The sequence below is a fragment of the Mchenga conophoros genome, linkage group LG18 (genome assembly GCF_057382185.1).
Source record: "Mchenga conophoros isolate Kocher_MC1m ecotype Shallow Benthic linkage group LG18, M_conophoros_male_GT1.1, whole genome shotgun sequence".
In the NCBI taxonomy this organism is placed as follows: Eukaryota; Metazoa; Chordata; class Actinopteri; order Cichliformes; family Cichlidae; genus Mchenga; species Mchenga conophoros.
Window position 1 is genome coordinate 10,404,006 of NC_140543.1, and position 15,086 is coordinate 10,419,091.

At 39.3% G+C, this 15,086-nt stretch overlaps 1 protein-coding gene across 2 annotated transcripts; it reads left to right on the plus strand.

The window, feature by feature from the left end:
- The first annotated feature begins 126 nt into the window (after window positions 1–126).
- LOC146553245 (leukotriene B4 receptor 1-like) lies at window positions 127–7,317 on the plus strand. 2 transcript variants are annotated; one of them, XM_085254869.1, is made up of 5 exons: window positions 127–1,502; window positions 3,471–4,053; window positions 4,691–4,891; window positions 5,006–5,049; window positions 5,721–7,317. In XM_085254869.1, exons 2-5 carry the CDS (start codon window positions 3,490–3,492, stop codon window positions 5,986–5,988), a joined length of 1,077 nt encoding a protein of 358 aa, XP_085110995.1. In that variant the 5' UTR covers window positions 127–1,502; window positions 3,471–3,489; the 3' UTR covers window positions 5,989–7,317. The 2 variants fall into 2 exon arrangements, with proteins under 2 accessions (XP_085110995.1, XP_085110994.1); XM_085254868.1 differs by lacking the exon at window positions 127–1,502 and having other exon boundaries at window positions 3,226–4,053.
- Window positions 7,318–15,086: the final 7,769 nt, after the last annotated feature.

A 15,086-nucleotide genomic window follows, 5' to 3' on the forward strand; every position in this document is an offset into this window, starting at 1 on the left:
TTATAATATTAACTAGGATACTGAATGTCATAGGCCAACTAAAATTAACAAAATAGAACAACAAAATTGTATTTACTATAAATACATCAGCTGCCTTATTATTTTTGGTTTAAAAAAAACTGTAACAGCTTTCTGCAACAATTTGAAGTGCAACAACACAGCACTACAAAAATTAGACTAATGATTAAAAGCAATTCAATGAACCTATGTACTTAAAACATGGAGCTTGCCTGCTCAAGCACTTGCCTTGCTTGTCCAGAGGGAAATGCCTCTGTGGGATCCACAGGCTGACTTTGGGCTTTTGCTAAATGTTGCGTACTAGACTTACTCACCACTCAATGCATTTTACACGTTTAAATAGACAATTCGCTGAAAAATTTGAATCATATGTATTTCTGTTATTTCATTTTATTCTTATTTTAAAATATCTGTGATTTATGCCATCTGTTAATATAATGATGTTTGCCTGATGGTGCTCAATGTGCAAATTTTACATTGATTTGTTTATTAAATGGGGGAGGAGGGAGGGAGGGTAAGGCAGAGGACAGGGGAGATGCTGACAATAAACGCACACCAGGTGCTTAGGGGGAAAGGTATATTGCAGTGGAATCAAAGTTATTGATTACTCTTTCATATGGTTGTTTGTTTGTTTGTTTTTTTGTAATTCATCTAATTCATCAGATTAAAGATAAATCCCAGCCAAAAGTGAAAAAGAGAACACTTCCAGCAGGCTCCTGGTACATATTTTCGAGATTGAAGAAAAAAAGTCTTTAAAAATTCACAAGATTTTATGTAAATGTAAAGTGACATTCCTTTAAGTTTTGATTTACTGTAATGTAAAAGTACAGAAAGTTTCTGTGTTTTAATTATTTAAAAAATCGATATTTTTATACGGCTGTTGGAATATTATTAAATTTGTTTTAACACATTTCTTTGTTTTTTTTGTCTTGTTTCATTTTGTTTTATATTGTGAAGAGTAGCATCTTCGTCAGTGACAGAGCCTTGTATGAACAAGTAGGTTTTGCTGTTGTGTGTGTGATCTCTAAATGCGTGTTTGCGCTTGTGTGCCCAGCATACATGACACAGGAAAGTCTTTTGAATCATCTAACCCCCCGGGTGCTTTTCATTGCACAACACTTAGCTTAGAGTTAAAAGTGCCTACGGACACAGAAAAATGCATTCTGGTACATCACATTGGGACATCCGTTTTTAAAGAATGGATATAAAAATAACAGTTCATATTCTGTTTTAGCACATATACACAGATACAGAAAAATTCTATACGACACTCATACATGGTCATGAATACAAAGCTTTAGAAAGAAAACGGAAAAGCGGGACTTTTAAGGAAGAGCATGCCTCTCGGCATCCCTCCCCTCACTGACAGCATGTTATAGCCTGCGAGGCAGGAAAGGGTTCAGTTTGGTTTTTATGGTCTGAGCTCACAAGAACACCTTCAGACTTCGGGAACACATCACAGAGAGATAACAAACCATAAAAAGGTGAGTAATATCATGAATGAACATTTAGCATATTTTCTTTTGGACCTCCTTTTGATATTTTTGATAATTTCTAAGTTTAAATTAATGCATACCAAATGGTTTACAAACCTGCATGTTATGGAGCCCTTCCATATAAAGTTATTGGCATTCTTTGCAGTTCTTTTATGATTCCCAGTTTTTAACCAACATTTTTGAGAGGTTTTCTACCCAAAGAAATGCTTGAAATTGAATGAGATAAAGACAATCACACCACTTATTTTTTCTTTGCGATCAGTGTACAGACGCTTTTTACTACAGTGTCCAAAAGTGACTCAGACAATGTCTGTGACTTCTGCACTTCAGTTTTCTATGTGAAAAAATGAGGTGAGAAAAAGAAAAAAAATCAAGTTGAATCAAAGACTATGTTGAAACACTGTTCTTTGACGCAGTGCTGCCAATGTGCAACGTGTTTTAGCACGCTGCCTCTGAGGGCTGAATCGTTGGCTAGATACTTGGATACAAATATTTTAGAGGCTGTGTCAGGGTAGCACACGTCCCTCTTTAAAAAAGTATTAGTCATTTTTTTAAATCTTCCGTATCTGGTTATTATGGGGGTTTTTATTGAATGAACCAAATTGTCAAAGAACTCTGTGTTCAGTCATTTCTGTCACTTTTTGCCTCTTACATACCTTTCTATCTTTTCAGGTAATTCCTTTTTTTAATGCAGAGGGTTGATTCAATGGAAATACCACTTTTAATTATAACTTATGTGTCAGTGTGGAGCTCTCGATCATATACCCATTCAAACCACTTGTTCATATTTTTCACCTCATGTTTCATTTTACCGATTACCGAAATTACACATTAGCAGACCTCACAACTAGAAAAAATACAGTCACATAATTATGAGATGTTGTTTTTATATATAACTATATTATAAATTGTGTTTTATAATATCTAAGTATATCACTGGTTGGAGATACAATACGTATGTGCATTTGTTTGATAAAAATTTTAGAGTTTCAATATTCATCTACCAGACATATTAAAGTAAACAACTATATCTAATTTGCTTAACACAGAGACAAAAGAGGTTGTGGTTTTAGGAAGTGTCTGAAATCCAACTGTACAGAGCTGATGGTAAATGTCAAAAAACACACTTTACCAAAGTCAAACTTTGTTGTTTTCATTTTTGTATAAATTTGCTCAGATCAATTAAGTAAGATACAATTTAAGCTTTAGCGGTGCAGGTGAGAACGTGTTTTGGATGGTCTCCCATGATAATTTCTGGATTAATGTGCATTAATCCAGAAATTACTTGTTACTGTCTTGACAAGTAATTTCTGTTCCATGTGGAGAGCCAGAAAAAGTACTTCTAAGGTGCTTATCTTAACACTTTCACGCATAGTGGTCACTAGAGTGGACAGCTATTCGAATGCTGTTTTCTTGCATTTGTGCCAGTGTTGATGCAATATTTGCACATAAATTACTACATTGGACACTGATGTGTCACTCCATACCCTGCCACCCACCGGTCGTTCAATGTTACTATAGATGTATGACGCGTTTCATTGTAATTATTGTTATTTAACCCTGTCATGCATGACTTATGACAACCTTAATATGGATTTTTTTTCTTGAATATTTATTAAGTATATAATATTTAAGTATTTATACATTTTTTTTCATGCCTACAGATGAATAAAAATACTTTCAAAAATCCACACTGAAGTTGTCATAAGTCATGCATGAAAGGGTAAAAAATATAAATGAATGAAAGAATAAATAAATAATACTGATATTATTGATATTATTGATACTGATATTATATTATAATCTGGTAACCGGACAGTTCCATGCTGAAAACTGTAAACATGAAGTTAGCATTTATCAAAGTGCTACTTTAGTGTTTTGGACGTCATTAGTTTTGTTTACTAAACTGTTGACTGAGTTTGTGTTTGAGGTTCTAATGTTTTTTCCCACCTTCAGGGTCAAAAATTCTTCTACAATGAGTAACACGAGTCTCCCACCTCTGACAAATCCAATTCCCACTGAACCAGCAGAAGAGAACGCTGTGAGCAATAACTATTTTACAGCCATTGGTGCCCTCATCCTCAGCTTGGTCTTCCTCCTGGGTGTCCCTGGAAATCTCTTCATTGTCTGGAGCATCCTGGCCCGCTGCCGACAACGCTCAGTCACCACCCTCCTCATCCTCAACTTGGCATGTGCTGATGGGTTCCTCATGGCTCTCACCATCTTTTTCATCATCTACCTGGTCATGCAGTCGTGGGTCTTTGGTAACACCATGTGCAAAATTGTGTTCTACCTGTGCAACTCCAACATGTATGCGTCAATCTTTCTGATAACCCTGATGAGCGTGCACAGGCTGTTGGCCGTGGTCTTTCCACACACACTGTATCGCCTGATCACCAGGAAGGTTGTGAGGAGGGTGATCCTAGGCACCTGGATGTTCGTGATGGTCATTTCCATTCCCTCGTTGGTGTTTCGAGCTGCTACTGCTCAAAACAAAACGAAAGTTGTGTGTGCACCCAATCACACACTGTCTGAACATGTAAGTACACTTGTGTTGGCTATTTTTCTGCCACTGATCTGATTAGTTTGATTACTATATTTATTGTCATGCATAAAATGCCTTCAAAAATCATCTGTACATTTGAGAGCACGAGAAATAGTGGGTAAGCAACTGAAAATGATAACATATATTGAGTAAAAGGTCCATAACAACTAACTGAAATTGAGGCTTTTTTGGTTTGTTTTGAAATAAAGATGCATTAATAGCTTAAACATCTGCACAAGCTGATATCAGCTTTCTTAATTCATATCAGTTTATTTCATGATAGAGTGCTGAATCGGTGAAGAAAGAAAGAGAGAGAGAGAGAAAAGCTTTGTTACTGTGTTTAAGGCCTTGGAAGCTGCAGCTTAACTAGTGTTCAAAATGTAGTTAAAATAACTAAGATTACACCAGACTGCATGTTTTTTAAGCTCTTCAGCCCACACCGTAAATACTGATGCATGAGCAGTGGCACTGCACAAAAGTCTGAAAATCATTTTGCATTGATCCTTCATAAATGTAGTAATGCTCTTCTGTAAAACATTCCTTCTTTACAAGTAAAAGTCCTCCAAAGACCACATTGACATGACTTAGGTATTTAATCTCTAAGGAAATGGCTTTATATCCTCTCATGCAGGTGAGGCTTCAGTACACCACTGAGACAGTGGCAGGATTCATTATTCCTTATGCAATCATCATAACCAGCTACGTTCTCATCCTGAAACGCCTGAGGGAGACCAGGTTTCAACGAAATGTCCGCAGCGAGAAACTTATCCTGGCTATCGTCATAATGTTTGGCCTGTTCTGGTTGCCGTACCACGTCATCAACATGATACAGGTGTGCAAGGGCATCTTCTCTACCAATAACCCAATAACCACATCAAATCTGTTTGTAAATCGATTATCTGAGGATTCGATTGAATACTGAGTGGGTTTTTATTTTTCACCCAAGGTGGCAGCTGCGTGGTACCCAAAAGACTCAGCAACAAGAAGACGGTGAGTAACTGAAGATTTTCATAAACATGGTGCTAAAGTTAGTGAAGTACTATATTGTCATTTTATGCATTATGTCCAGTAATAACAATACTCTGTAATTCAAAGCTGATATATGTAGTCTGTCTCTGTGCATGCAGTGACATACACCTAGATTTAATTTTTACCATCCAGTAAACTGAATATACTATAATTGTAAAGAGTTTGAATGTGCCACCATCTTCAGTATATAATATTATCAAAATATTCCAAAATCCGGAGAAATCTCAATATTCGGGCTTCATGTGACACTGCACTAACAGCAGTCAGGATTCTGTTGTGGAAAATCACTGCAGGGGTTTAGGACCACTTACAGAAATCTCTCTGTGAATACCATGTTCACCTTACCATCCAAAATTGCAGGTTTAAGGTCTGACAAATGAGAAGTCATATGTGACTAGGATGTACAAAATTAGAAATGAATACATCAAAGAGTCAGCTCAGGTTAAGCCGGCAGAGGTAATATTAGAGAGGCAATGTTGAGATGGCATGCAGAGGAGGAAAGCATCTTTTCAGAGAAAGTCTTAATAGGTGATAATTAAGGGGTACTGAGTCAGTCTGACAAGGCTATAATGGCACTCTGTATAAAAACAATCACCATCAATGTGAAATATCCAACTTTAACTTTCCTGCAGATTGTATGGTATGGCTGAGTCAACCCGAGCGGTGACCTCAACTTTGGCCTTCATCAGCAGCTGTGCTAACCCGGTCCTCTACACCTTTGCTGGGAAATCCTATATCAAGAATAATGGCTTTGCCTTTATGGCTAAGCTGTTTGAGGGAACATCATCGGAGCAAACAGGAACCAAAAGCACCCAGTTCACAGCAAAAGACGATCTGGGAAAGAATAACGTTGATTCTGAAAATCATACACTGGCTTCTCCTCTACAAAATCGATGTTGAATGAACTTAATGCACTTAACAGACTGTATCTAAATGAGAACACTTAAAATTGTGTAAATCTTTGAACGGAACATGTAGACATGTAGCTTGAGCATTTGAGGCTACAGACGATAAGCACCAGCACAGTATATTTAGAATCTGATAACAGAGTTTAAGTGGAAGTAAGAGGCACAGGCACAGCCGGGCTACTTTTGCTTGCATGCACCTGAATATCTGTAAAGTGTATAGGACTGTACATATTTTTTTGGAATAATCAAATAAAATTGTGATAATATTATGTGTATGTGAGAAGCCTCGTAGCCTCAGTCTCTGACTGGAAGCGCTAATTCGTCATTCGGCTTTTGTCAGACTAAAGTAACTGTTAAAACTGTTTGAAAAGCTAAGCTATACAACAAGGAGAGATTGAGAATTTCCTTTTAGTTCTCAGTTTATTTGATATTGACAAAAGTTAGTCAGTTTTGTCTGTTCTTCTGTAAAACAAACTAAGATTTATTTTTAGAATTAATATTTTGTTTCTAAGTGGAATTGACAATTTAGTAGTCTGTTTCGTTTGTTCTATTTTGAAACTTAAACGCTTTAGCGGCTGCCTTTTGTGTAGTTTGCAATATTTGCCTTTATTTATCTGAAAAAGTCTCATGTTCCTTAAGTACATCTACCCTGTTGAACTTATTATGGGAAATAAATATTTAAATAAAAACAAGCTGCTGATTATTTCACATTTTACTTGTGAGCAACGGCACATTTAAATCTTACAAATATAGTTATTTGGCTTATATCGTGATAGATATCGTTATCGCCTGAAATGAAAAAAACATATCGTGATATGAAAAAATCTCATATCGCCCAGCTCTACTTGGAAGTTTGCAAAGTTTGACCTGGTAGAGACTGGCTTTAAACAGGGCCATCAATTTCCCTCCAATTAGCCCAGCCAGTACCACTCACTCAAACTGAGGGATCTAAAACGCTACACAGATGATTAAAAAGACACAAAACATCTTCACACTTCTAATATGCACATTTACACAACTAAATGGCAGTATTAACAAAAGGAAAAAAATTCAACAAATCCCTTTAAACCTTAACACAAACAAAAGGAAGCATCTCTATGGAAAAAGAAACCCCTCCACTTGGTTTGACCTGCTGATGTCATGTGTGACATCATGTGTGACTTTAAAATGAGAAAATGCTAGGCAGGCGTTTCCCCACACCTGACCCTCATGAAGACTGAAAAGACAGAACAAAGTATGAACAAATGACTTAATCTGTAACATAATAAAATATAAAGAAACATGTAACTGAGTATTTGCCTTAATTTGCAGAATGTTTGATTTGCCGGCAACAGAACGCTTACACAAACAAAACCTGGGATAGTGAGTGCAACAATGTTACTTAACAAATAGCAAATAAATAGAAACAGAATAATGTGTATAATGTGCAAAAAAAGGTCAACACATATGGGACAATAGGAGAGCATTGCAACTGCTCATCCACTTTGTCACAGACCTTCACAATTTGGGTTGGATTTCTACAAATTCTCTTCACTTTTCATACAAAGTTTAATATATTTCTAAATGTATGAAATTCTAACAAAATCACAAAAAGTCATTTAAAAACTAAACATGATTATAAAAGATTATAGTCAAAACTTCATAAATTGAGTGGAAATGATAAAAAAAACAAGTAGTTTCTGTTATTTTTACATGGATTTGTTAATAACTGATATGTTGTGCAATTAAGGAACTTTTCACAAAAAATCTGGTGAAAGAAATTAGATCTTTCTTTTTCTTGTGCATGACATCTAATTATTAGGGGTGCAACGATACACAAAATTCACGGTTCGGTTCGATCCTTTGGTGTCACGGTTCGATATTTTTTCGATACAAAAAAATGTTCATGCTTTTTTAATTTGTCATTTATTAAAATTATAAATATATATTTTAACTCAAAAGTACAGTTTTTAAATTTAATATTGCTGAAACAACAAAGTAATAAAAAAATAAATCTATCTGATCGAGAAATCACTCATCTTTGGAAAAGAGTTTATTACAGAGAAATGGCTCTTTCCAAAATAAAAGCTATACTATACGCTTCTTCTGGGGTATACTCTCAGCAGCATATTAAACATATCAGGTCCCCATAAGGAGAATCATGAGCTAACGGCTGTCTAAATGACTCGGGTAAAGTTTGTAGCATGCGTGCTTGTTGTTTTTGTCTGCTTCCACTTGTCTTTGCACTAGGATGATGTCGGCGTAAATGCACAGTCATATTTGTTGTGTTCCCACTAGTGCTGTCAGCATTAATCTGAAATGACGTTAACGCCACAACACGGCAAATCTCCGTTAACAAGCTACCGCAGATTGCCCCGTGCGTGGGGCTGGACGGTGTCAACACGTTAACGAGCAAACTGCGCTAACGCAGTAGTTCCCACCCATGTAATTGAGCATTGCGTGGCACATCCGACATACTGTTTTACTTTTGTCCATGACGTGCTTACCTTCAGGGTCATACTTCACATGAAGACCAAAATGGTTCCAAAGGCCAGATCTGAATGAGGGTGGGGGAGGTTCAATTTGCTATGTTGCAACGAGCTTAACTTCTGTCTTGCTAGCTTGCCCTGCGCTCAGTGAATCTGCGCTCGACAGTGCAGCCTAGGCGGAGTAGTCGAACGCAGATCCACTGAGCTCTCAACACAGACAGCACCGTCAGAAGAAAAGTTGATAAAATAAATTAAAATTTTTTTATTGTTCGATACATCAATCAATCAATCAATCAATCTTTATTTATAAAGCACTTTTCATACAGAGAAAATGTAGCACAAAGTGCTTTACATAGTTAAAAGCAGCCCACCCCACCCTCCAACTCACTCCCCACACTCTCAATACACATATATCCCCCCACCCACACACACATACACACACGCGCACACTTAAAGAGTAAAAATTGGGCTGGGCTCGCATGAGCCAAGTGAGGAAACACTATAACAGGGAGCCGTCTGCACCGGGAGCCGGTCACAGACCGCAGCCTCCAGGCTGGGCACACAGCAGGAGGGAGGCAAAGGAGCCCCCCAGCCAGGCTGAGAGGACCCCAGAGACCCAGCAGCCACGGTCAATAACAGCCCCGGTGCAGAGAGCGCCCTCCGAGGAAACACTGGAGATATGACGCAATACAATATATATAGGGTAAAATGATAAAATAAATAAGAACAGGATACAATATAAATATAAATAGAATAAGAAGATTAAAAAATGAATAAGAATAAAATCAAACAAATATTAGGTAAATCCTAAATTAATAATAGAATAACAGGATAGAATAAATAAGCATAAAGTAAATAATCGCTAAGTAAAAGCTAAATTAAAAAGGTGGGTCTTGAGCCTGTTCTTGAAAACATGTACGTTCTCTGCGGCCCTGAGCTCCTCCGGCAGGCTGTTCCACAGACGAGGACCATACCACTGAAACGCTGCCTCTCCGTGAGTATGTGTCCTGACTTTAGGGACAATCAAAAGGCCAGTACCAGAGGACCTCAGGGTCCGCGAGGGTTCGTATGGTAAAAGCAGATCTGAGAGATAGGAAGGCCCAAGACCATTAAGACATTTAAAAACCAATAAAAGAACTTTAAAATCGATCCTGAAACACACGGGGAGCCAGTGCAGCGATTCTAAAACCGGTGTAATGTGGGCCCGCCCTCTGGTCTTCGTCAGCACACGAGCTGCCGAGTTTTGCAAGAGTTGTAAAGTTGAAATATTCTTCTTAGGAAGACCAGAGAGCAGGGCATTACAGTAATCAATGCGACTGGTAATAAAAGCATGCATCAGCATCTCCGTGTTGGCCCGAGAGAGAATAGGGCGGACTCTGGCTATATTTTTTAGATGATAAAATCCAATTTTAGTTACATGTTTAATATGTGGGATAAAACCAAGCTCAGAGTCAAAAATAACACCCAGGTTTTTCACTTGTAGCGAAGGACATAGTGAAAATGCCTCTAATTTAGACAAGAGTTTCTCTCTCTGAGCCTCAGGACCGACAATTAAAACTTCAGTTTTGTCCTGGTTAAGTTGTAAAAAGTTTTCTGCCATCCAAGATCTTATATCCAAGATACAGTACATATGCGTACCGAACCGAAAGCACTGTATCAAACGGTTCAATATCGATACGAGTATCGTTGCACCCCTACTAATTATAAGTATTAGTCAATTATGAAAAGGTATAAGGTAATTTCACAGATTTCACAGTTATATTAGTTGTATATCTTTTAAGATTATTCACTGAAATTGGTAAAACTGTAGAAAATTAATAGATAGTGATTTAATGATTTTGAACAATAAATGTTAAATGCATGTAGAAATAAAAGGTATGATATAAAAATATAACAAAATCTAAAAATATCATTGTACATATAATGCATTTTCACACTGAAAAAATGCAACAACAACAAAAAATGAACAACTAATTACATTAGTTTGACAAAAACACTTAATGCTAATAGAAAGCATATGGAAATCCTTTCCATTATATAAGTTGATTTATAGAGGTAGTTTTTGGAATGATAAACAAAGTCTAGAGTCCAGGCACGTGCAGAGGGGGGGGGCTAGAGGGGCTTGAGCACCCGCCCCTTTCCTGATGGATGCCCAAAGTGCGCTTTTGATAAGGCAACTTTTTAAAAAAAATTATTATTATTTTTTATGTGTGTGTGGGTGCGGAGTCCTGTCTGTGCCCCTCAACAATAATATTTAACTATTAATCACAGTTTTGCTAAATAAAAGGATCTCGCTTGCACCAGTCACATGATCACATTTAACCAATGATCGCCCTTGACGGCAGAACGCGCTGGTTACGAGCCGGGAACGAGCTCACAAAGAGCACGCGCATTTTTAGCGGTCCGGAGCTGTAGGAGAAACACAAGTTAACTCAGAGACACAGACTGATGCGACACAACCAGTAAGTAGGTGTACAGCGTACACTGTAGTGTGTAGCACACAGGAGTATTAGCTTATTACGTACACGTTGGTAAGTTGTCTTGTTGCAACTGACGAACTGAAACAAACGAGCGTGCTGTGCGTGCAACAGCGTGACAAACATTAGAATCAGAATCAGAAAGGGTTTTATTGCCAAATGTTGAGCGGGTTTACAACATTAGGAAATTGCTGCGGTGCTTCAGTGCAAACATACTGTTATAAATACTGTTATAAATTAAGCTTAAATAGACATGAAAATAAAAATGAGAATAAGAACTAAAAGTGCTAAGTAGATAGATAGATATATACATGAGTGCAGGTGGTGATCAGTGCCAAACATGGAATACCTGTCCTTTTATTAACTGCACATATAGTGCTGGTCACAGCTGCTGGCTACCTGTGTAAGGCTGTCATGGGTCTGTAGCTCTGTCACCCTTTTAGGGAACATATTTAGTTTTAAAGTATTTAGAACATATTTAGTTTTAAAGTAAGTTTCCGGGCTTTTCCTGCCTCTCTGGAGGGATTATATTTCACTAAAAACGATCTAATATGCATGTCCACATAATTATGCATTATTATAATATTTAAAAAAACACACGCTGTATTTTAAAGAACATACATTAAGAAGCAGATTATATTAGATTTATATTTTAAATAAGACAAAAGTTGGATTTTACAGCAGTAAAATTATTGTATCTCTACAGTTTAAAAATGTAATAAGCTTTGCACAGAGTGGATAGTGAAAAAAATGGAATCATCATAATGACATTATTTCATATTTATTACTTCCCCCTCCTCTTTGCTTTATTATTGTAGCTCTAGTAATAAATAATAATGTAAGGATTCTGGATCAGCACCATGATGCCCATAGTATATACAGTATTCTGAAGAAGGTCTAAAATGTCACTGTGTGTGCGTGCATGTGTGTGTTTTATTTAGATGGATTTTAAAAAAAATATTACTCATGATATAACATTGTGCAGACATGCCTGGTAAGGACATGAGGAGGAAACAGCAGGAGCTGTGTGAGGCTACTAAAGGCAGTGCTGTAACATTTTTCTGTCATCATTTTATTATAGATTAAGTGCAAGAGTTGTTAGGTGTGGATAATTAGATTATAGTTTATTGCAATAACAAGTTGTGCCTTGTTCTCACATAGACAGCAAGTGGAGAGAGATATATGAAATGATGGGATGGAAGGAAGAAGAGAAGCAAAGAGTGATTCACAGGCAGATCCTAAATTATTTCTCACAGTTTTTGTTGCCTTATGGTTCCAAGCGCTGTCACCAATCTTTGCATTTTGTTATTATCTCATGACACTTTAATCAGCTACCATCTCTCCTGTGGACTTTTTAATGTCTACAGTCTCAGATCAACACAACCCTGCCCTTCCCATATTAGATTCTTGATGAATGTGTGTTGTTGTTATTCAACCTGGTTCAATGTGCCCCTTTTAAACTTTGAGCACCCGCCCCTTTAAACCTCTCTGCACAGCCCTGCTAGAGTCTGATTAACATAAAATTTTAATGGGCTTCCACTCCAGGGAGGAGAGGGCGGGGCAGCGGGGATTCTCTGGCTGGCTGGAGCAGCACCTAATAACCAGCTCGCAAAATAAAAACAAACCATCAAACTATAGCTGTCAACGTTGGTGCTGTCATCACAATTAACGCGATTTAAAATTTTAATGCTGTGGTGGACCACTAGAGGGCTCCACTCACACCCAGTGTTGAGGAAATGTGTTGCTGAGTTTTGTGGCGATGTATTCAGTTGATGTGAAGAGAGGAATAAAGCTGGAGTGAGAACTAAGAGCTCCCGTGTTGTCTGTGCTTACCTCCACATTGGTGACCCCAGACTCAAACATGTTACAGGTTGAGGATGACGCCGGCTCTGGTCTGGATACATCAACGACTGCAGGTCCTCCGCCTCCTGCTGCAGCTAAGTTTGCTGTGGCGCTGAAGCTGCAGGACTTTTGGCTCCATGATCCCGCATTGTGGTTCGTGCACGTGGAGGCTCAGTTCACCCTTCGTGTCATCTCGACTGACAACACGAAGTATCACCATGTGGTGGCCTCGCTCAACCCGCTAGCCACCTGTCGTGCAATTACCCTCCTCCGGGATCCACCCGCCCAAGGGAAATATGCCGCCCTTAAGGAACTACTTCTTCAGCGCTATGCCCTCTCCGATGCGGAGCGAGCCGAAAAGCTTCTCTCCCTCTCAGACCTGGGTGTTGGCAGACGGTCGGCGGCGGCCATGCAGAGATTTTCACCGTTTAAATAATGCCACGGAGAACGATCGTTACCCCACCTCCACATTCAGGATTTTTCCGCCCATCTCACTGGGACCTCGAATTTTTTCTGACATTGACGTGGTGCCGCGGTATCACCAGGTTCCTGTGCACGCCGAAGACGTTTCTAAAACCGCTGTCATTACCCTCTTTGGCTTATTCGAGTCTTTGTGCATGCTGTTTGGCCTGAAAGGCTGATGGACTCTGTCTTGCGGGGGCTGCCTTTCGTTTTCGTGTACCTGGACGATATATTGGTGGCCAGCTGCTCGGTGAGCGAGCACGAGTCCCATCTGCACCATGTTTTACTCTGCTTCCAACCCTTCCAAGTGCCAGTTTGGGTTGCATGTCCTGGATTTCCTGGAGCACCGCATTTCTGCTGATAGTGTGGTCCCGTTGCCAGATGGGGTCCAGGCCGTTTCGGCTTTTCTGCATCCCACGTCGGTTAAAGTGTTGCAGGAGTTCTTGGGGATGATCAATTTTTACAACCACTTTCTCCCCAGAGCTTCCCACCTGCTACAGCCGCTCTACGCTGCCTTGAAAGGTAAAACAGCCAAAGATCTTGTTGACTGGCTCCCAGAATGCATCCAGGAATAATCCACGGCCAAGTCTGCGCTAGCTAATGCCACCCTGCTGGCCCACCCGTTTCCTTCAGCAGAGATCGCATTAACCACTGACGCATTGGACGTAGCAGAGGGTGCCATGTTGGAACAGCGGGTTTCCGGTGTCTGGCAGCCACTCGCCTTTTTCAGTCATACACTGGATACCGAACGTGTTGTTTTCGTCAGGGAGTAGCTGGCCCTGCACCTCATGACACGAAGTGCATGCATTTTGCTCGAGGGTTGCAACTTTACCACATATGTTGATCCCTTGCAATATCCAAGGTCTCTGACCCATGGAGCGCATGCCAGCAGCGCCAGTTGGCGTCCATTTCGGAGTTTACGATAGACATTCAGCATGTGGCTGGTAAAAGTCCAATCACATCCCTGACTGTCTCTCCTACGTGTTGGTTTCTCCCGTGTATATTGGCGTAGACTACACTGCCATGGCCACTCAGCAATGATCAGAACCCGGACGTCCTTGCCCTTCAGTCAATGAAAACAGGCCTTGTGCTGTGTGGGACGGTTGTCCGCGCCTGCTTCGTAATGTTGTCACTGGCCGCCCAGGCCCGGTAGTTCCCCTTTCATGGCATCATCGTGTTTTTGACCCGGTACATGTTTGTTCCAAGGACACTGGACATTTTGTTTGTTGCCCATAGGCACCCATTGCATCCACTGTATGACAGGCTGTACAGGGTTATTAAACCGGGCCAAAAACATTTCCTTTTGGATTTTGGAGGTCAGCAGGAGATCTACTCTGATGATAGACTTAATCCTGCACATGTTCTGCAAGACAAGAAACACAAAAGCTGAAGACATTATTATATAGACTTATAATTTTCACCGATGTGTTTTCTAAATTCTATCATACACATGAGTGAGCGAAAAGTGTGCGCCAGGGCCCTCGGTGCGCCTGCTTGCTGCTGCTGCTGTGCTGAAGTCTCACACACAACCTGTTGAAAGGGGAGGGGGCGGGCTGCTTCCAAATAGTGCACATTTCTTTCATAATATTGTCAATTCAAGCCCATTATGTAGTAATTATTTCTCCTGGGTTGTGTGAAATCACAACAAGGTGTAGATCTAGTAGTCTATTAGTTTATGTTGTTGGGTTGGGTGTTGATACTGGAGAGCAAAATTACTGATGGAAGATGGACAAAAAAAGGTCAAAGCCACCAGGCTTAAAAAAAAAAAAAAGAGAAAACGATAACAAGCAAAAGATACAGGAAAGCAGATGTGACTTTGGATAATGGCAGGTATTATGTAT

What these genes read in the sequence shown, in the direction of transcription:
- LOC146553245 (XM_085254868.1), top strand. Translation starts at nt 3,451, where the DNA reads ATGTTTTTTCCCACCTTCAGGGTCAAAAATTCTTCTACAATGAGTAAC. An exon ending in ACGTCATCAACATGATACAG is followed by an intron (nt 4,892 to 5,005) that starts GTGTGCAAGGGC and finishes TTTTCACCCAAG; the next exon opens with GTGGCAGCTGCGTGGTACCC. An exon ending in GACTCAGCAACAAGAAGACG is followed by an intron (nt 5,050 to 5,720) that starts GTGAGTAACTGA and finishes ACTTTCCTGCAG; the next exon opens with ATTGTATGGTATGGCTGAGT.